Below are 21,271 nucleotides of genomic sequence, written 5' to 3' on the forward strand. Positions count from 1 at the left end.
CGGCGATTAAAGATGACGACACATCAGGACGTATAAAGTCCGCATCCCACTTTGAGCATTGTGCTCATCGGAATAAATGCTAATGAAATATGATCAACTCTGTTACTTGAAGCAACTCTGCCAATACAGGGACGTGAAGATTGTGAAGGGGCATACACTACATCACGCCCGCCACATCTTCATTTTGTGAAAGAGATCGGTAGATTAACCCAAAATTGTTCTCAACTATGAGTACGTACTGTGACTTTTGAAAAATAAGATTCGCCACCCCAGTGAAGTTAAGACTTTGACAGAATTGATGGGCTGACTCAAGCAACAGTTAGAAGTAGTGCTCCTCCAAAAATGAACTGTGTTAAAGTACTAAGTGAAAAAAGTATAGAATAATTGTCGAGTAACTTTTTTACTCGGAGCATTGATGTCAAATAGACAAAAATATAAAACGAATGTGCACTTTAAAGTATTGGCCAATAACATAATTTTGACTAAATAAGTAACACGTGTATTCGTCAACGCTATTGAATACGAAAACAATATCTTCTTTTCCTTTCGGCTTTTCCCCTCAGTATAAACACTACAAATAAACATTAATGTTCTTTTTTTTGCACTTGTTTTTTCCCTTTCATCTTCCGAAACAGAAGAGGGGGCTCACACAGCGACAATGTGGTTGGAAAGCACCGTAATCACAGGAAGAAGAAACAAGCGATATAAACATGGAGCAGCGTGAGTCGTTGAAACGGCAAATTGATCTTCTACAAAGTACGTATGTTTGTGGTAATGTGTTTATTCCGTGACAGTCACTCTGGATCACAGCTTTGTTTCCCCGTCTAATTGTTTGCTGTTTTACGCACTCATACTCCAGTTTCGCTCAATCGCACTTTCCTCAGTGAAATTCATCAACGTTAGCTGGCTATTTATGAAGCTGTCAATGTTTTTCTGAGGTTTAATCTTAACGCATTACAACGAAAGGCTGATAAACTGTTCCATTTCGCTGCCGCTGGTTTGAACCGAGATGCAGCGAAGCTGTGATGATCCAAGTGAACACATCGGACATTGGCACTCAATTAATGACAATGTTCTAGTCCACACAATCAGGGTTTCGATGTATTTTAAAGCTCGATACTTTGGCACCAAAATAATGACAATGTTCTAGTCAACAGAATTTAAGTTTTTATGTATTTTAAAGCTCGATACAAGCAGGAATGGATAAATGGCATTTCCATTTATTTCAATGGGTACAGACGGTTTGAGATACAAGCGTTTTGAGTGACAAGGGTGGTCACGGAACGAATCCAACTTGTATCTCAAGGCATCACTGTATTAGAACACTCACAAGGGGGGGGGGGGATACAAATTTGGCATAATTGAATAATAATTGTCAATTTTTGTCTATGTGAAGCACTTTGAGACTGCTTGTGATTTAGGGCTATACAAATAAACTTGACTTGACTTGACATTTAATCTTAGCTACCTCACATGTGTTGGACTGGAAATGATGTAGATTAGTGGGAACTGCAAGAGAGAGGAAACAAAGCAAAATAGCAGCTAATAGTCTTCTTCATGCTGTCAAGTGTTTTCATGTGGATTTGTTTATGTTCTCCAAATTTTAGATCTCATTGATAAGCATAAGGGTGTCCATGGCAACACGCCAAGGCTTCCAGAGGCGGCAACAACATCCAGAGGCAGATTCCAAAGTTCATCTGTCACACATCCACATGGTTTATATGCTCGTTCCAGCCACGGTAGCTGGTGGGAGACTTACTCTCGCAAAAATAGGAGCCCCATGTCCACCGTCTCCACCTCCAGCCCAGAACACCATTCAGACATTCACGTTGAGGCTCACGGTCCCTCGCTACCCAGTGAAAAAAGTGATGCGTCCAAGCCTCCCACTGCATCATCAAAAATGGCGCCACACAAGAAAAAAGGACAAAAAGAAACTCTGAACGCAGGAATTGAAAATGTTGCCACAGAAAGAAGAGGGGGCTGTAAAACAACGGTAGCCGTACCTCCATCAGTCCTGTTAGTACAAAGTACCCAACAGCAAGGGCTGGTCAAACAAAGTGTTGTACCGCCTGGCCCAAAAGCCAGGGCTGACCCAGCCCGGTTCCAGAATCAACCTATTCTCAACAGTCAAGCCGACGTCATTGAGACCCAACGGCCAGACTGCCAACAACAGGTTGGCCAAGGCGAGAGCTCATCACCTTCCAAGGTGCCACAACAAGCTTTCCGAGAGCAGCCTTTGCCTCGATCCAGGCAGGCCACAGGCGGGCAAACAAAATCCAAGTTCACTTGGGTTAAGAACCAGAGTTTCCAAAGCCAACCAAGTGGCTCCGTTTACTCGCAAGCAAACCAAGATGTGGACTCAACGAGCAGTGCGAAAGCTTCCCTTTTAGGCGCAAGCTCCCTCGCGTCCCCGCTCACCAAGCGAATCCCCGCCAAAAAGGCACGCAAGCAGAATCCGGTCGCCGCAGTCCCCAGGGCCTCCAAGTACAAATGGGTCTCCTCTTCTACTGGGCTCCAAGCAAAGACTTTGAGAAAGTCAACGTCTCCCAAAACTCTGAGCGGTGATCAGAGAGCTCTGGAAAAGGGAGAAGCCATCAAGAAACTCAAATCAGGCTCCTTCACCACGACAAAATTGAAAAGGGGATGTGCGGCTTCTTCTACAAGTTTCTCGTCCAGTAGGTACCACTGGAAGGCGGCCGTTGCCAGGTCTCCAGTTGCAGGTGCAAGAGCGGAAGCCCTTCGCAGGTCTACTTTTGTCTGGCTGGCAGAGAAACATCACAGAGGAGCAAAAAAGGGCCCACTTTATTCTCACTTGGGCCATGGCGTCTCCATCCACTCGTCTCTCAACTCATTCAAGCTTCGCAGCAGGATGAAGATCATTCGCAAGTCGGTTAATGGGTAAGTTGTGGCCATTAAAATTAATAAAGGAAGAAGTCTACAAAGCCCAGAGATATTAAGCACAATTCGTCCCAAAAAACAACAATGTATTTTAGCACGAGATATCTAGAGATAGAAATCTCCTAACTGAGGATGTGGCCATGTTCGCATTCCAACTCATTTGATCAGCAACATTTTCAAAGCAATTGACGTCTTCACTGATTTGACTTTGATTGTGTTTTCCTCAGCTCCAGTCCAAGCGGAAGCGGCTCACCGAGGGGAGGCCTCTCATTGGCCGCCAAGGACTCTGCGGGGGGCCACGCGCCCTCACCTACCAGGAGGACGTCCGGCAGGGAACTTGTCTCCTTTGGGAGACACAAGTTGAGACGACTCTCTCCGACTTCATCGAGAGCAAGTAAGACGATCGCTCGTCCACCCCCGTTTTCTCGGAACTGAAGTAGGCGGCTCTGAACGCCTTTGACTTTTCCATTGACCAATGGATGAAAATGGCTTCCGTCATTCTTTCGTTATGAAGACAAACGAGTTGAGTCAAAACATGTCAGCAACGATCGTCAAGCAGCAGCGGCCAGTGCTCTGTCTTGAAGCTATTACAGCTTTGCTTGTGTCCAGTAGGAGGCAGCAGGTGCTGCATAATGTCAGCACTGCTAAGAGGAAGGAGAGAGCTGAATGATTGCCCACTTGAAGTGCAGATAGCAGATAATTTGCAGAGGGCTGTCAAGGCACTTGGCTCCGCTGCTGCTGCTATCGTGTCTTGCTGCGACCAGATAAAAAGCAGCTCATGCATAATTATCATTTTGCAAATTGGATTGTTTTAACGAACTGGAGAATATAGGCTGGCCCTAATTGAAAGCAATCATTGTTTTTACAGTCCCATCCCCCATCCTGTTGCCCCCGCCAGCCTGCGGTCAATCCGCACGTACCCTGCCCGCCCGCCCGCCTCACCATCGTTTTCCACACTTGGTGGATTCGCAAGACATTAAAAAAGCCATCACGATTAACATTAAGCTTGATTTGTCCCGCCGGCTGGCCGTCTTATCGCTGATTCCTTAATCCGACTTTATCCGTCCCGCGGTCCCTCCATGGTTCTCTTTCAGGCTCGCTTTCCGCCACACGCAGAACCTAATGAGTCTGCGGCGGGCAGGAGTGCACGCATCTCTAATTAAAGACGGCACGTTCCCACTTGAAGATGGGCGAAAGGTGGCGGCGGCGTGAGCGAAGAGGAAGATGGAGTGCGGGAAGCTGCCGCTTGCTGTCTGTGTCTTTGATAAGCGCGGCTAATAAAGAGCAAATTGAATTACTAATGACGACGAGCAGAGCACCCGCAGATGTGCCCATTACAAGCGACCTGATGAGCGCTCACTTGCGAGCGACGGCAGCTTTGCTTCTCGGCTGCCTTTTGCTTTTCCACTCAACTTGTTGTGCTTTTGTTTGTTTTCAAAAGTATACTGCACATACGCTGACGTCAGCACTTCAAGTTGTAGCAAGTCAAGGTGGGCTTGTTACTGCCCTTAAATTACGCGAACTGAGACGACCTACGAAAGCTGCGTACGAAAACAGCTGATCCCTGAGAGGGATTTTAGGGGCCATTGGATGACCTTTGAAACTCCTTCCAGCTGCTTCCCCTTTATCCTTAGTTTAGCGCTTCTCCGTTCACTATTTCCACATAATATCACACCAAAGACCTTTTTGAGGTAGTTTTAGTTCCTGACGGATTTTCTGGAAAATGAAACACGAACGAGGAAGGTGTGCCCGTTGATGGCGTTGGGATCGCAGCGACCACCTTGCCCGGACGATGAAGGCATGGAACGTGGTCCTCTCAAATTCGATGCCGCCTCCGTCGTGCCAACAAGACCTAAGAAGACTTTGAAGGACCTTGAAGGATCCAGTCCGTTCATGTTGCGCGCATGTCTGGGCTCAAAGCAGATGCCCCGCTCTCCTGCTCGTGGTCTGCGTTCTCCTCAGCTGCTGCCGGGCCCAAAGGGACCAATTAGAGCCGGGCAGCTACACTTGGAACCAAGCGAGGCTCAGTGGCAACGGCGCATCAAAGAAGGGCAGGCGGGCAGGCATGCGGGCAGGCCATCAGGCCTGGGCTCATGAAGAAAACGGCCTCGCGGGTGGAAGACTCCAAAACTTGGAGCAAACATTTCCACTAGACTTTAGTGTAGAAGGGGAAACGTGTTGAAGAAAGAAGGTGACCGTGTGCCTGAGCTTGTTGCTTTGAATTTCCTCTTTGGTCTTGAGGAGAAACTCCCCGGGCCCCCTCTCCAATCCAAATTAGCGTCACCAGCAAGAGACTCTGGCTCTCCTTCCTTCATCTTGCTGTCATCCCACTTTCTCGCCATTAACCTTTGGCATTTCCGCCCTCACTTTCACCTCAACAAATGCGGTGCCGTATGAAAAGCCCACGGCAGCGTGTCGTTGAGCCGCGGCCTCCCCCACTCGGGCCCACAGGCAACTGGTGCAACTAGCGCAAAAGTCTCATGTTCAAGCTTCAAATCACACTTTGTGCCCCACTTTGCAACATTTTTTTTTTTTTTGGGGGGTCTCCATACCACAACTGCCATTTCTGGCATTCTGTGTGGAGGGAAGCGTCTGACCAGCTGACCAGGCTCCATCACTCACTGCCCGAAAAGAATTAGCACCACGACGAATGCAAAACCGCGGTGGCATTCGCAACCAGAACCCGACTCCTGCTGGAATTTGAAACCGTGCAGCTACATCTGTGCTTCGCACTTTCTTTCTTTTTTTATGGAGGATACAAACATTTCACAAGAACACCTGTTTGTCTCATTAGGTTTCACAAATTTAAAAAATCTAAATATCATGTTCCAACCCTATACATACGTATTTACTGTACGTACAGAATATGTACCAAATACACGTGTGTGTGATTTTACATCCTATCTGGCACACCTCTTTTTTGAATTGCCATCTTTTTTGTTTGTGTGTTTGAATTTTTATTCATTCTTTTATTTATTTCCTCCTCCCCTTTCTGCCACTGCTGCAGTGGAGTCTCGAGGAGTCTCAGCAAGTTTTGTTGAGGGGGAAAAAATCAATCCCTGCAGTCTTGTTTGCCTTCAGAGCTTCACCTTGAATTGCCTCTTTCACGCTCGGCAAAGGTTCTTTCGCATGTGCGTCCCTACGTGGCCACGGGGCCCCTTAAGTGGACAAAGCCCCAGGCTGTCGCTCTCTGACGGCATTGGCTGATTGACAGGCATGTTCATCCGGTTGACCCAACGACAGTGAGTGACAAACGCGTCCTGGGAGCAAATCGCAACCTGACGTGGTCGCGATCTGTACTTTTATTCGCCCTCGGGGTTGACATAAGGGTCAAGGTCGGTGCCAAAGAAACGGTCTTCCTTTGGTTGTCTTTTCAGTGTTGATGATTAGAGTCCGTCCGTGTTCAATCGCCACTTTGTGTGGAGCAACCTGTAAAAGCAAGCTGCATACGCAAGTGTTGTTTTGCTTTGGAAGCATGTACGTTGATACAGTTTCACTGTTGCGAGAGGCCGGGCCCCCTGACGGCAAGCTTAACGAGCATGCAGCTCGGGCCCGAAACGAGTTTGACACCCCTGCCACGGGTCAAGCGGTATAGCTTACAGATGATGGCTCCGCAGCGACGATAGACGAAGCCACGGCCCCCTGCCCACCATCCTCTTTGCCATGACATCATTGCCCTGCATGCTTGCAGCAACTGATAGCATGTACGGGGGGGGGGGGGGGGGGGCAGCCATTAGCCTTTGCTGTGTCGACATATCATCATTAACATTGCCGTTTGAAAATGTCACGGGCTTGCAGGAGACTGACTGAGGGAGCGCAATTATGCAAATGTTGAAGTGGCTGCAATGCAATGGAATGCGGCTTGAGGCGCACAAGCCATGTTTGCATTGGAAGGTTGCGTGTCAAACATGGGCGGATCATGTCAGTAGCGATGCAGGCTTAGACCAAGTTATTAAATTGTGCCAGCACCCTTGTTCAATCATGGCATGGCTGTCTTGTATAAGCGCACCAAAGCAGTGGGAGTCAGAAGATGAACCCCAGGGAACGACACGATGGCGCGGCAGCGGGGACAGGCGCCGCCAATAAGAAGATTTAGTATCCATTAGGGAAGGAGCAACCTGACACTGATGGAGCCTGAAATTTGCAGGCAGGTATGGCAGGCTGGTCTGGGCTGGGCTGGGGGGATTTGAAACATCATGGAGGATTCAAAGACTAATGGCTCGCTCTCACAGTTAAGTCCGGAAAGCCAGGCTTACTCGTCGGCCACATGGGCGTGCTTAGGTCAGCTTGTCTTGCGAAGCCTCTGTAGTTCCTCCGTTGGGTTCGTGTTTGGGACACGTCTTCTTTGATGTCAAGCACAATTTAAGCTCTCAGTAAGGCTGCACAATTAGGCGGAGAAACATTTTCGTTGTAATCGCCAGCGCGAATGTTAGCCGTCAACGCAAAATGTTAGCTTCGTGCAAAATTAGCATGATGCTGAATGAGTGATCGTCCTGCAACTAACCGATATTGACACACAAATGCTGAAGCAACACATAGCAACAGACAGTTCATATCAATAATCAAAGGAATTTATTGTGTTAAAATCCCAGCTGGCAAATGTAAGGTGCGCCCGGAGGAGTGCGAAGAATTGCTGGATGGTGTGGAAGTGAAAATAGTCGTATTGTTTTATTGTTTGCAACTTTGAGCCTGATGAACGCGCTTTGATATAAGAGGTTAATTAGAATTGCAACCATCCTTACAAATGGGAATGAAATGAGCTCCTCACAGGACACATAAAGCCTGTATTACCCCCCAATCCCCCCACCCCCGCTTGTCTTTCTAGTCAATTGGCTGCCAAAGTTGATAGAAGTGGAAGAGAGTGTAGGGCAAATCTCACAAGCATCCGTTGAATTGTTTTTAGTGATAGCAAACGGCTTGATTGTTGCCGCAATGTTTATTACACCCCTAAAATATGACCAGTTATTTCCCTCCCACAAGAAAAGCATTTGAATGTAGTTATTACTGGGCTAGCCAAACGTGTAAGACGCATTGCATAGGTGAAAAATGAACCTTTTTGTCCCGTTGATGGTTCTGAACGGACTTGTCCCCGTTGCGCCTCTGTTGCCCTATCTTCAGAGCATGATCTGGTTGCTTGTCCAGAGGGGATCCCATTTAACGTGTATAACGTGTGTCCACGTTGTACATTGCAGCCTGTCCTTTTTTTTTTTTTTTTTTTTTTTTGAAAAGCCCTCTCCACACTCCTCGTCTTCTGCAGGTACGGCCTTTTCCTCCCACCGCGCTCCTGCCTGGCAGAGGATTTGCAGAGCACAGTACAAGATTCTGGGCCACCCGGGCTCCAATGTGGCTTACCAGCCGAGCCTCTCCTGGAGAGCCAAGAAAATCCAGTCCGCCAGGTAATCCATGCACACGTCAGCAAGTCCCGCCATGGTTTAGCTTGGCTTCGTGTATGTTTCAGTCAAATGCAGCATGCGCTCATAAATTGATTTTGCTCGTTTTGACAGCGTAGATAACTCAGAGAACCAAGCATTGCGACTCCTCTCGTCAGTTGCTCCTCGCCCAAGGAGAGAGACACACGCAGCGGCAGACTTTTGTCATTCTGATGATGTATTTTGCCGCAGAGCGTTCCTGTCCCTTTCTCTTCTCTGTGTGTGTTTGCCGACGGACTAGTGGCCGCTTCATTTGTATGACCCAAAAATGTGGCTCCAGCATTCGTTTAGCCTCAGCACTAAATATTGATTGATGGAAGCATTTTCAATCGTGGCCCCTTGACGACCTGTGAAATACAGCTCTGAGGAGAAAAGCGTGGCGTGAGATAGCCAAGGAAAGCACCGAGGTCCAGCGGGTGCTCGTATCTCTCCCCTAACTCGCTCGCTTGCTGCTCTTTAATGCGTATCTCGGAGACCTTTTTCCGTTTTTCCCTCCTGAACAGAACACGAATAAAGCACAATCGCATTCAAATGATCAAGCTCTTGTGTTTTTGCGGTCAATCCAAAATCCTCAACAAGAGGAACTTGAGCGTTGGCCTTTCCGATGCGCGTGTACCATTATTAGCATGCAACCAAGTGAGAAATATGTTGACAATGTTGCCATTTTATATGGCTTGACACCAGTCCCACAATTTTGCTGCTTACACCGTCGTCATTTCTCCTGCTCCTCCTTTCATGTTAATTTGAACCCTTGCTCTTTTTCAACTCTAAACGCGAGCTTTGCCAAAATCATTTTTTTTCCAGTCATGATTTATTTTTGCCCATTTTTGGCGTGTGTTTACTCGAAAACGTACGCTGTCGCGCTCGTGCTGCAGGAAGAGACCGATTGTCGACATTTTGGAGGCGCACGTGCGTGCCCGCTGTCCAGCCGCTCATCTCCTTTAGTGCTCGACGATCGATCGCAAGAGCCGGACCGTAAAGCCAAAAAGGTTTCCCTCGTCTTGGCCGTCCTTCATCTGCTCATTGCTTAGCACGTTCCTCATTCTCACACTATCGGCTCATACAGATGCTGTGCTTCTGTTCACGTGGAATTGTTTCCCAGAGGAGGATTTTGTACAACTGTCTCAAACTGTAAGCAAAATCCTCTCCGAAACGTTTCTATTGCATACCATTGTGGGGAGCTTATATTTTCAAACCATGGCGCTTGATTCATTTGTAAGCAGTTTATTCTTCTGACCTTATAGATATTCCCCTAAAACAAGTTAGCTGTCGGACGGCTGAGGATTTGCGCAGTGTGGAAACCCAGAGGGTCTCTGATAACAGATATCCCTGTTGAAGGTCAAGGACAGGCCAAAGTGACCCGGGTGAAATTGCCTCTGGGATGAGCTTTGGCCATGTGACGCACGAGTCAAGTCCGTTTCATTTGCGCTGCGCCAAAAGCAACAAAATTGTCCGTCCCCAGAACCGAGACTGTCACAAGAAATGCAAACAGAATGACAAAAGTGGATCCCGGCAGCGAGGGCAAAAGCCACGTTGCCCTTGTTCATCGTGCCAGTGAAACCAAGCAGCAGCAACAAAAAAAGCGCCAGCACAATCTTGCCGGGCCCGAACTTGATGTGAGCACACTGTGTTAAGGTCAACGGCCATCCGTGTTAACGGATCATGTCATCTCCCCATTAACCCACCGATTTGGTAGCTCCCCCGGGCTGCCCGTTTAAACGTCCCCACTTCAGCATTATCCTCAATTACGTCTCCTAACATCAGCGGCCGTGCCGTAGATTTATGCTTCGCTGTCTGGCTAAGTCTTTGCACCGGCCACTCAATCCATTCGTCCTCAGGTGCGGCATCGTGGTGGCTTCCTATCCACCCTCTAAACACATGCTGCGTGCGTGTTCAGCGCAACTCTCGTCGGTCTGTAATGGGAGGCGTGAACTCTCGCTCCAAAGCCATTTCCAGCCCATCTGAAATACGGCAGCAAATTACCTCCAGCAGCACACTGCGCGGCAGCGGCCCACCCCAAATAGAAGTGACAGGACAGTGCAATTTATCGCTATAACCCCTGCACCGCTCCTCCTCCCCCACCCTGCTGTGCAGCCTTCTACTTGCTGCCGGCTTCCGCGTACTCGAGAAGGTGCAGTGGGACTCAATGGGCAATGAATGGGCTGTGTTTGGAGGCCTGTTGCGCAGTGTGTATGTTTGTGCGTGTGTGTGCGTGTGCGCTGGGTGGTCTCTGTGCTTCGGAGTGTACGGGCCACCTCAGCGCTCTGCCCCCTGCCTTGCCTATTATCTCATTAATTTGCTCCTTTCCTGGTTTCAATTCTTTCCATTTCCACACAGCCATCCGGCTTTCGATTAGAGGAGCAATTCAACAGAGTGCTGTGACACACCAAAGCGTCTCAGAGGCACAGCGCTGTGTTGGAGAGCAAACGTGACAAGACAGGAGGGGATTGTGGCCCCAAACTGCCACTTGCAAAAGTGGATGAGGACAGAAGTCCAGCATTCTTCTTGTTTTCACTCATCCAAAATCAAATGAAATAATTTAGTAAGCATGTGAGAGGTCAAAGTGACTGCAGCCAACATTCAAATGTCCACGAGTTAGTGAAGATGGGAAACGATTTTAATTATCCGTTTCAGCGTCAATGCTTCTTTGCAGTCACAACTTCCATTTTTTGGGTTAGCAGGATTGTGCTTCTTCTTCGACAATTTTTTTTTTTTTTTTTGCCCTACAGGAGTTTCCTCCAAAGTCGTCAGAGATCGTCTCTCACCCGATACCCGCCAGCCGCTCACCACTGGACGCGGTCGGGCATGTGTTGGATTCGCGGTCATCTTTACCAAGTCTCTGCCAATAAGTTGTCCCGGACGGGCTGTCACAACATATCCGGCGACCCGACGGGTAGTTTCCATCAGTGTGTTGTTTACCTGCTGACGACTCACTTTGCTTCACTAAGTGAGGCTTTGCTTCTTTTGCTGCTAACCAAAGGTTGACTTAATTGGGCTCTGAATTGGAGTCCACTTGGAGGTGTTTGGGAGATAAATTCTGGCTTTTTAATGTGTTTTGTCTTCAGTATTTTTTTCCTCCAGCACTTGAATTCTTCGGTAAACTGAACCAATTGTTGTGATTGTTACTGTTATTCTCAGTCAAGCACTTTCCCCCTCCAAATTTAGAAAGAAGCTTTTCCCAAGTGTCTTCTGTCAATTCTGCTCCCGCTCACCCGTACAGTCCTCGTCATCTTGCCAGGTAGGCACATCTGACATTTGAATGCCACCGAAGTATGTCATCCACTGGATCAGCAGAGGAATTTTATCTTGTACAACAAAATGTTGGATTCATTTTGTTTTTGCCTCCCAGCCGCGCGGTCCAGCGCAGTCTGGCCATCATCAGACAAGCTCGTCAAAAGAAGCAGAGGGAGTTCTGCATGTACTACAACCGCTTTGGCAAGTGCAACAGGGGTGGCAGCTGCCCCTTCATCCATGACCCGGACAAAGTTGCCGTTTGCACCAGGTGACAAATTTAAACTTTGCCATGTGAGAAGGACGCTCATCCTTCAAGCCAAGCCGAATAGTCGACCCGTGAGCTTTGGGCCAGCAAACAAAAACAGCTGTTGACTCCGGAACGAGGTGTGCCGCTGACATCGGACTAGATATATCAATTAAATGTAATATAAACAATTTTATCGAACCATCCGTGTGACTCAAAATCATTAAATCCATCGGAATCTTTGTCTTGTGTCACTTAAAATAGACGAAAACAAAAAAACCTGTTGACGCCGGATCTACGTGCGCCGCTGACGTCAGACTATATATATCAAATAAATGTAATATAAACAACAATTTTAACGAACCATCTGTGTCACTCCAAATCATTGTGTCACTCCAAATCATTAAATCCATCGGAATATTCATCCTCTGTGTCAAAAAAAACCCAACAAAAAAAAATCAGCTGTTAACTCCGGACCTACGTGTGCTGCTGACGTAAGCCTCGTCGTCAGCCTCGTCGTCAGTTGTGGCTCCAATTATTCCACAGATCTACGTACATAACTATATTGTAGCGTTACCAAAGTACCAGGCAAGACGTGGGTTTGGTAACCGGCTCTTTATTTCACTAAAACAAGAGCTCAACATATGTGTGTGCTCCAAGCAAGCGCTCTGGATCCCCTCCCCCCTTCACGGCCTCACTAGACAATCGGAAACTACTGAAGTCCAACAACATACACGTTGCTACTCTAAATGAACTATATGTCAAAAAACTATAACATAAATAACGACTTTATGGAACCATCTGTGTCACTCCAAATCATTAAATCTCCTGACTCCGGAAGTCAGTGAATGGAATTCATTGTCAGTGAGGCTCCAATTATTCCACAGCCATAGTGTGCCCTCATGCGGTTTAAAGTGACTATAACATGTGAAGTGATCAACTATACTAGTAAATAATGTGTTAATGATCAAGTAAAAATTTGTGAATAATTTCACATATAAGTCGCTCCTGAGTATAAGTCACCCCCCCACCCAAACTATGAAAAAAACCCGCAACTTATAGTCTGAAAAATACGGTATATATACGGTGCACATAAAAAATCCGATTCTTGATTGTGTTTGATCTTTCCCTCGTACGGATTATATATATTTGAATTAGTATATAGACATAAAATTTGTATATATAATTTGTACAAATATGTGCTCCTAAAAAATCCGCTTCTTGTTGTGTTTCCCCCGTACAGATTTCTCCGTGGGACGTGTAAACAGGCGGATGGAGCGTGTCCGTTTTCTCATAAGGTCGCCAAGGAGAAGGTAAAATACATCAGATGCGCCGCCGGCCCTTGCAAACACACGTGAGCCACAACCCCACCCGCCAGCACGCTCTCGCGAATACAGTTGCCACGCCCCCCTGCACCATCCGCTGTGCCTAAAAGTACGATGAGACGGTTGAGGTGTGGCGTAGTTGACGGGCGACCCCACCCACACCGTGCAGTCGGCCAACCCCCAGCGAGCGCCTTACGCTGAGCGATATATTTAGACAAGCGCGCACACGTGGCGTCACGACGCACGCTCACTTGAGCTTCCCGCCGTCGGCCGCAACGAAGCTCATTCAGCTGCTCGGCCTAGCCAATCGGCAGCTTCTGTGCCGGGCGGGCCAAAAAGCCTCCACCTGTTGACAAACTCGTGTAGCAGCTTGTCAGAGTGATCCGCACCCCTCATTCTTTTCCCATCAGCCTTCCTCTCTGATTTCATGCTTGCATTTTGAAACTGAATTATGAATTGGAAAAAAACTGTTGGTTTTTGGCCTCCATCTGCAGATGCCAGTTTGCTCGTACTTCCTGAAGGGAATCTGCAACAACAGTGAGTGTCCTTACAGTCACGTCTACGTTTCCCACAAGGCAAAAGTTTGTGAAGACTTTGTCAAAGGCTACTGCCCGCAAGGAGAAAAGGTAAAGGCCAAACATCACCGCCACACATCAAGACCAAGAGCACCTTGTCTCCTATCTGCCCCAAAAAGCCAGTTTTGCTAACTGGGGTCAGATAACGCTGCTTCTTGAAAGCTTCTGAACGCTCACCACATTTTGCTCCAGTTTAGAAAGCTTCCAAACACACACGCACACACGCACGCACGCACGCACGCACGCACGCACGCACGCACACACACACACACACACACACACACACACACACACACACACACACACAAGCACATGTATTTGAAAGCGACTGAAACTTGAACACACACGAGTGGTCTTATGGTTTGTCTTTTCTTTTCTCGCTGATGTGCTTAGCTGTGTGCTCTTCACCGCGCGTGTGTGTATGTGTGCGTCCGTGATGGATAGCAGGCAGTAATTATAGAAGTGAAAACTGCTGAGGACGGCACACCGGGCCAGCCCGCCGTACAGTACGGCATCTCCTCGCAGCCACCCCTCCCCCTTGCCGACATCACTCCTCATTGGGGTTTGTCTCGTGCGTGCGGCCGTGCGTGCATGCATGCGTGCATGCATGCACGCTGCATCTTTCCGTAATGTAGGCAGCTCTCTGTGATGCTTTTGTTGCTCCGTATAGCCCCGTTTGCTTAAGACGTGCTTTTGAAGCTTCGTTTTCTTCTGAGGATGCCCGCTAGCCATATTGTGCTGGGCCTTGGATGCTCCTTGATGCTTTCATTCTGTAGAGTTGTCATCTGCTATCGTTGACTTAATGCCTTCTTGTCTTAATGCAAATGCACGTCGTCGTAGTATTTCGACTGTCCTCCATTTTCTTCGCACCCTTTGACGTGCTTCTTTTGTGACTATCCGCGCACTCTTTAAATCTGCTGACTTTTTTTTTTTTTGCCAAGCTGAAAGCTCTCTAGTAGACCCCAGAGACATCAGCCGTCTTCCTTAAATCAAAGGGCAAATTGTTAACTTGGTGTGGGATGAAGATGTTCTGTCCATTGCAGCAACATTTTGCCGACATTTTCAAGGACGCTGTATCTCATCAGAACCAAACGGCGCGCTTGATGCTGTTTGCCTATAGCATCCAAACGGCTTTGTCTGGGGACAGAAAGCAAATAACACTGCCCTGACACTTTACTGCGTTGCACGCTCAAGCTGGTCAACGACATGGTACCACACCTTCATTGGACATGTGCACCAAATGTCAAAGCATGACTGGCGGCAGATTTGATTTGTCGGAACACGTCATGCCAAAGCCCGGGATCTCGCAGCTGAGTGAAAGGAGCGAGACTCCTCTGTGTGCCTGGAAAATCAATATGGGGATCCCCCCCACCCCCCAACTCTGCCAACACTCTCCCTCCACCGAATATAATTAGCTCCTCTGACAGGTGGGAGGGATCATATCTCGCGCAGAACCAAGCTTCCAATTTACATCCGTATTACTGTCGCACACGCTCACTTGCTTGCAGACCAGCCTCTGCAACATCGTTTGCCATACGTGATGATGTCACATGCGCTACTCCTCCTCGTGAGACCGATCGTGATAAATGGCATCAAGAAGTCAAGAGACGACCCCGCCGTCATGTTTCTCTTTTTCGCTGTCGACTGTCCTCTGCTGACGTCTCACACGCAAAGTCCTGAAAGCAAACCAAGAAATGGTGACATCTCGCTTGATACGCACTTCATTGCTGATTGCCATTATTTTAAAGATAAAGGAAAAATAACAACAGCAAACAAGCACAAACAGGCAAATGTACACTTTTTGTGTGATTGAGTAAATGCCGCTTCTTTGCCATCTTTGCCTAACGTAATGAAATGGGTTGCCGGGATGACCGACAACAATCGTGTGTTTGCGTCCCTGCAGTGCAAAAAGAAGCACACGCTGGTGTGTCCGGACTTCTCCAAGATGGGTTCCTGCCCTCGCGGGGCTCGCTGTAAATTGCGGCACCGCCAGCGCGCCAAACTGAGAGTGAGCGAGCTGAGCACGTCGACCGCGCCAAGCGACGGGCCCTCCACCAGGTTAGTCATGAACGCGCACAGCTCTTGGTTGCTGGAGTTGCCATGCAAAGCGTTTTCTTGCTTCCAGGCCTCGCCTGTCGGGGCTGCTTGCGCAAGGCTCTCGGGACTCCACGAGCACTCTGGCGCTGCCTTCCTTCATCTCCCTGTCCAGCTCTCCAGAGGAGCCCGATGCGCCAGCAGAAGCGGAACCCGCCAAGAGCGCAGCAGTCCAAGGTAACCAAGCCGCTCAAGGCGAGGATTTTGCTTTGTTTTCATTAGCGGGGATGTGATTGATTTGCCTCACGACAAGCACACTCATCAACTCGCAAGCCTCATTCGTCGTCGTTGTCGCGCTCGCTTTGATACCTGTCAGTTCCATCGGTCATCGCTCAGAGTTGGCACACTTTTACTCATTTCAGTTCTGCAAATACTCTTTTAATTGTCATGTTCACTTTAAACATGTGTTCGTCTTTTCTTTCCTTTTACAGAGAAAAAACTGCAGATAAAACCTCGCTTGTAGGAAGACAAAAGACGAGCCGCGCCGACAATATTGTTATTGTATGACGTTTTGCAACACGCAATGTGGGCCCTCAGGTTTTGCACATTTTGGCGGTTATTCAGTGTTAAAAGGTGTCATTGTCATGTCCGCTCTTTGTGCAAACGTGCTGTGTGTTCTTGAAGGCGGCTGGCTGTAATTTTTCTTGCGTTTCATGAACACACTCGGATGTCGCTCTCTCTTTATTTGCGACTGCTTGAAATGTTCACAGTTGCTCACAATACGTTTCACAGGGTTTTTGCTACCTTATGTTATGCTTTTATTGTATTCATTTTATTTTTGTGTGCTGTATTTTCAGATATATTAAAGTGATAGTCCTTTATACTACTGTGCATTTGTTATATGAATGCATGTGCCTTGCTCACTCAAACAACAGAATTAGCTAAAAATAATGAAAGTGGCTTGGACAATCACACATTAAGCTCTACAGTGCCCTCAATAAATCTTGGCATCCCTGGTTAAGATGTACGAAAGGCCTTGAAATGAGTTCACAGTCACTATTGTTATAAAAGATTAAGATTTGAGAAATGCAGAATCAAGCTCTTCCCATGGCCATTCAGTGCCCAGACCTCAACCCCTCGAAAACCTGAAGAGAAGAGGGTAGGTTCTAACGTGAAGAAAGCGGGAATGGCCTGCCGGGTGCGAAATATTGTTGTAGTACTGGTGTTCGCCGCGGGAGGGCAGACACCAGCACCACCAAGCCGCGGCCGGACTGGTGAAGAAGAGGCGTAGCCACCGCAACGCTAAGCTCCAAAGTACATTAACAGCAGGGTTTTATCTCCCCACGGAGTTGACACTGTTTAAAGTGCATAAGGATATAGTAAATTTGAGTCCTCGAAGAGCATGAATATGTTAAAGGCCTAATGTGTTTCAAACGCGTATGGTGGCTTAATTGGACGAGCGGCCAATGGGAAGGTCGGTCGCTTTCCTCAGCACATGTGACGAGTAGTAGGAGTGGCCAACTTCCTGCCCTGGTGCAGGTGAGTGATCTGTTGCGAGTGATCTGTTGCGAGTGATTTGTTACTTTGGGCTTTGAACTGACACACTGGATAAATGTATAAGAAATATTTATTTGCCTTAAGTTTGAAAAACATGCACAAAATGGGTTCTTGCACAAAATGTTGCTTTGCTGTGCAGCTGTTGAGTGGGATTTTTTTTATGCAAAAAAGTAGAAAAATCAAAAGGTGGTTATTTGTGTGGCTGAGGTTTGGGGCTTTTCTATCGCCCATTTCGAGATAGAGATAGAGATGGGCGAGATACCCCCAAACTGGAGGAGTGGCTGAAACAGATCCCAGGAAAAACATCTGACATCTCAGTCCAGAAAAGTGCAGTACTAGGAACAGCAAAGATACTGCGTAGAACCCTCAAGCTCCCAGGCCTCTGGTAGAGGACCCGAGCTTGAAGGGAAAAAGAGACCACCCACGGGGGGTGAGGAAAAGTTTTTTTTTTTTATATATATATATATATATATATATATATATATATATATAACATACTCTGTATACATTGGCGCAAATACGCACAGATTAATTTTAATATATCGTCCTTATCCAAATGGCCTTTTGTCATATATTTGCTTGAGAGTGTGCAGCCCTCCAGGGCCCCCGCAGTAGCACTAATGAAAAATTGTCCAGCATTTCGGTTGGTCATCTCGGATTTTGAGATTGCGCAAAGAGGGGTGGTCCATGTTCCTTTGTTCTCCAGTCACCCTCCCTGACCCATGCGTTCATGCTTGTGTTTTGGCTTTGTGTGCAAGCTCTTGGCAAAAATGTCATCCAGTTGGATTTTTCTATTTTCCTTTGCATAACCTTTGAGTTGGCGGCCATACACAAGAGCTCTGCAATTTGTCCTCTTTAATGTGTACGTCTCTACCCTGATGAGTCATTTGATGTTCACAGCGCCTCATGCTCGCCCGTTACAGACTGTTGTCAGCGTATTTGGCCGTGATGTTTCTCCAATGATCTATCACATTTGTGTGTGGTTGGCAGCCAATGTCATTTTTCATCCATGGCATCTTCATGTTCAGCTCCTTTTTTCTTCTTCTGATGGACTGACAAGAGCCACAGATGACTGAGTGGCCACCATGCTTCGCCCATCATTCTTCTCTGCACACTCCTCTCCCTCCTCCTGCTTTTGGCCTCTCGCTCTTCTGCTCAACCGACATGAGCGCCGCAGACTGATGCTGCTGCCTCTTGTCTAAAAGCCGCATAAGAAGCTGCTGAGCTTGGCAAACTGTAATTAAGATCAATACTGGATTTCAATTTTTTTGTAAAACAAAGAGAAATATCATCACTTCATGCTGACTCGGAGAGACAATGTTGGAAAGGTCAAGTGTGAGGCTTTGTCTCGTGTGCGCGCACGTGCCTGCGTGTGTGCATGATATGCCGTGGGTATTTCTCCCCAGCCGTTGGGTGACTGATCGATCAGTACGGGAGACCGCCTGAAAAGCCAGCACAGAAACAGACTGACACGTTCCGTTCTGCATGTCATTGGTCGTTAAGTGTTTGTAAAGTCAAAGTCTGCTTTATTGTCAATTTCTTCACATGCCAAGACATACAAAGAGACCGAAATTACATTTCCCACTATCCCACGGTGACAAGACATAGTACACAATATACATACAAGTAAACAACACAAAAAGTAAAAACAAGAAGGCACAAACAATGAATAAATAAAAGTGATGAATAAATAATAAATAAACAAATAACATAATAAATAAGAGGAGCAAAAATGGAGCAAGTGTGCATACAGCAGACAGTCAGAATATAGCGCAAAAGTACAGGACGTTACGCAGGAGGGAGGAGAGAGTTCAGGATCCTAACAGCCTGGAGTATGAAACTGTTGGTGAGTCTGGTGGTGCGGGAGCTTCCCAGAGAAAGGCCTTCCTCACAAGTCCAGATTCTGGTGCCGTGCCTTGTTTTGCTTTGAGACCAAACACATTGGCCTGACACACGCTTGAGCAATTGTGAGGTTGCCGTCACACTTCAAAGTGCTCCTCTGCCAATTGAAGCTGATTGCTCCACTGCAGCGATGGGCGGCTTTTTCTGGTGCGTGCGTAGCCAGTTCCACTGAGCTCGCCATGCAGCTTGTGGCCTGCTCAAAGCGCGTCTATCCCTTACCTTGCTGATGTCCATTTAAAGCCAGAGAAATGCACTCACAGCAAAGCCCCAATGTGAATGAGCACAATGAAAGGCCTGACCCCCCCCCCCCCCCCCCGAAAAAAAGAGAAGTCTCAAGCCATGGTTGCAGTCCCTCGCCTTCCCCTGGCAACAATGGAGGGACCACAGCAGAGCTGCTTAAGTGTGCCTTTTTAATGCAGACTGCTTAGCTGGCCCATTGCAGGCGATTTAAAAAAAAAAAATAGACTAATCACGGAGTCGAAATACCTTGATATGACTTTCTTTCATTTCATGCTCAGCAGCAGATTTTGCAAGAGCAAAGGCAGCTCGGATCGGAAGTTAAGCTCGGCAGCTGCGCAAGGTTTTCCTTTTCGTATATCACGCAAAGTTCAACTTTGCAACACCTGCTTTGAGGGCCAATGGCGACTTGATACCGCATGCTCGAGCCGATGCGACTCACAATGGCTGACTTCAAATGAAGTCATCTTTCTCCTCTTTGCCCCTGTAATTGTTTGGATTCATTTCCAGTGACTCGTTTTTCCTTTTGATTGACAATTGTGAATCGTTTGTTTGAAGAGAAGTCCATTTTTAGCCGATTTTGGCGCCCTCTAGAGTCCAGGGCGCCCCTCGCCTTTGTCTGTCTAGCCGCCCCGCTCGCTTACTTGCAGGTGCCGGCTGATGGGACAGCCTGGGGGGCGGACAAAAGAGGTCAGGTGCAACCGCGGCCTGGTTGAAGTCCTATTCCCCTGGTGCTCATCACCGGTATCGACCCCTGCCCCCGGCCCGCCTCCCAGCCCGGCGCGTCCAGGCTGGGGGGCGCACGCGGCGGGGCTTAACGATACGTCGATGCTTGCAGATGCAATTTGTGCTTAATTGCGAATGAAAACCCTGCCGACCACCGCCGGGACCATCCAATCATACTTAAGCCACGTGCAGCCACCGCGCGGCCTCCTAACTGACTCGCGGAAATGCGAATTGATTTTTGGCAGAGGGGGGTGCGGCCTGGAATCGATCGCTGATTGATAGATTGGCTGCAGCGATCCTCGGGGAAAACCCAATGAGCCTCACCAGATACAATAAAGCTCGCCGCGATAAAGCTAATCAACGGCGGCGTCCCAAATCATCATCTCCACCTACGATTAACGTTTCACATTTTAATTCCGCTTGATTTTTTTCCCTCGCTGTTCCACACTTGCCAGTTTATAGGCTACGCGGCCTTTTAAATGAATTGCGGTTGACACCGAGCCATTAGCGGCCCGACACACCCTCCAAAATGTCCATTAAAAGAATTAAAAACACCTTTCTCTTGCAGATTCAACAAAAAAAAATCACTCTTGCAATTTCTTATGAGGCCCTTGGAGAGCGATTCTTTATGCAATCCGACTGTCTGAAGATCTCCATTACGATGTGATGTTCTCACGATGTTTGGCTATACGCAGCAACCATACACGACTCTTGATTCAAATCAGAACCATGAGTGTATGGCGCTGTTTTGCTGTTGATGAAAAATGGGTAATTGAGCTTTCAGATGATTATCACATTTTGTTGAATTAAATCATATTTGTTATGCTTCTTCCGTGTTAGTGTTTATGGCTTGCGTTTAGAACTTTGGGCCTGCCGCGCATGCAGTTGCTCCTGCTCGCTTATAGTTTGTGTGTGTGTGTGTGTGTGGGGGGGGGGGGGTGCACCTGTTCGGCCCCTCTCTCGGCTCTGTTCGGTTGCGCTCGCCTCGGTCGGTTTGACTGCTTCGCTATAGGCCAGTGCAAGTGAACGATGCGCGCTCCCCTCCCATTGGCCCGTCACATGCACCTCTCGCGCGTGGGGGAGGACTACGTCGTCTTTATAAGTGCACGT

The 21,271-nt window shown here is 47.8% G+C and overlaps 1 protein-coding gene across 2 annotated transcripts; it reads left to right on the forward strand.

Annotated features, from left to right (window-relative positions):
* Positions 1 to 47: 47 nt before the first annotated feature.
* On the forward strand, positions 48 to 16,620 carry zc3h3 (zinc finger CCCH-type containing 3). 2 transcript variants are annotated; one of them, XM_049717048.2, is made up of 13 exons: positions 48 to 231; positions 636 to 756; positions 1,608 to 2,898; positions 3,126 to 3,292; positions 8,156 to 8,294; positions 11,057 to 11,220; positions 11,493 to 11,565; positions 11,677 to 11,829; positions 13,049 to 13,118; positions 13,625 to 13,756; positions 15,609 to 15,763; positions 15,831 to 15,976; positions 16,231 to 16,620. In XM_049717048.2, exons 2-13 carry the CDS (start codon positions 711 to 713, stop codon positions 16,260 to 16,262), a joined length of 2,568 nt encoding a protein of 855 aa, XP_049573005.1. In that variant the 5' UTR covers positions 48 to 231; positions 636 to 710; the 3' UTR covers positions 16,263 to 16,620. The 2 variants fall into 2 exon arrangements, with proteins under 2 accessions (XP_049573005.1, XP_049573014.1); XM_049717057.2 differs by having other exon boundaries at positions 48 to 199.
* The last annotated feature ends 4,651 nt before the right edge of the window (positions 16,621 to 21,271 follow it).

Source organism: Syngnathus scovelli, chromosome 10 (assembly GCF_024217435.2).
Source record: "Syngnathus scovelli strain Florida chromosome 10, RoL_Ssco_1.2, whole genome shotgun sequence".
Lineage (NCBI taxonomy): Eukaryota > Metazoa > Chordata > Actinopteri > Syngnathiformes > Syngnathidae > Syngnathus > Syngnathus scovelli.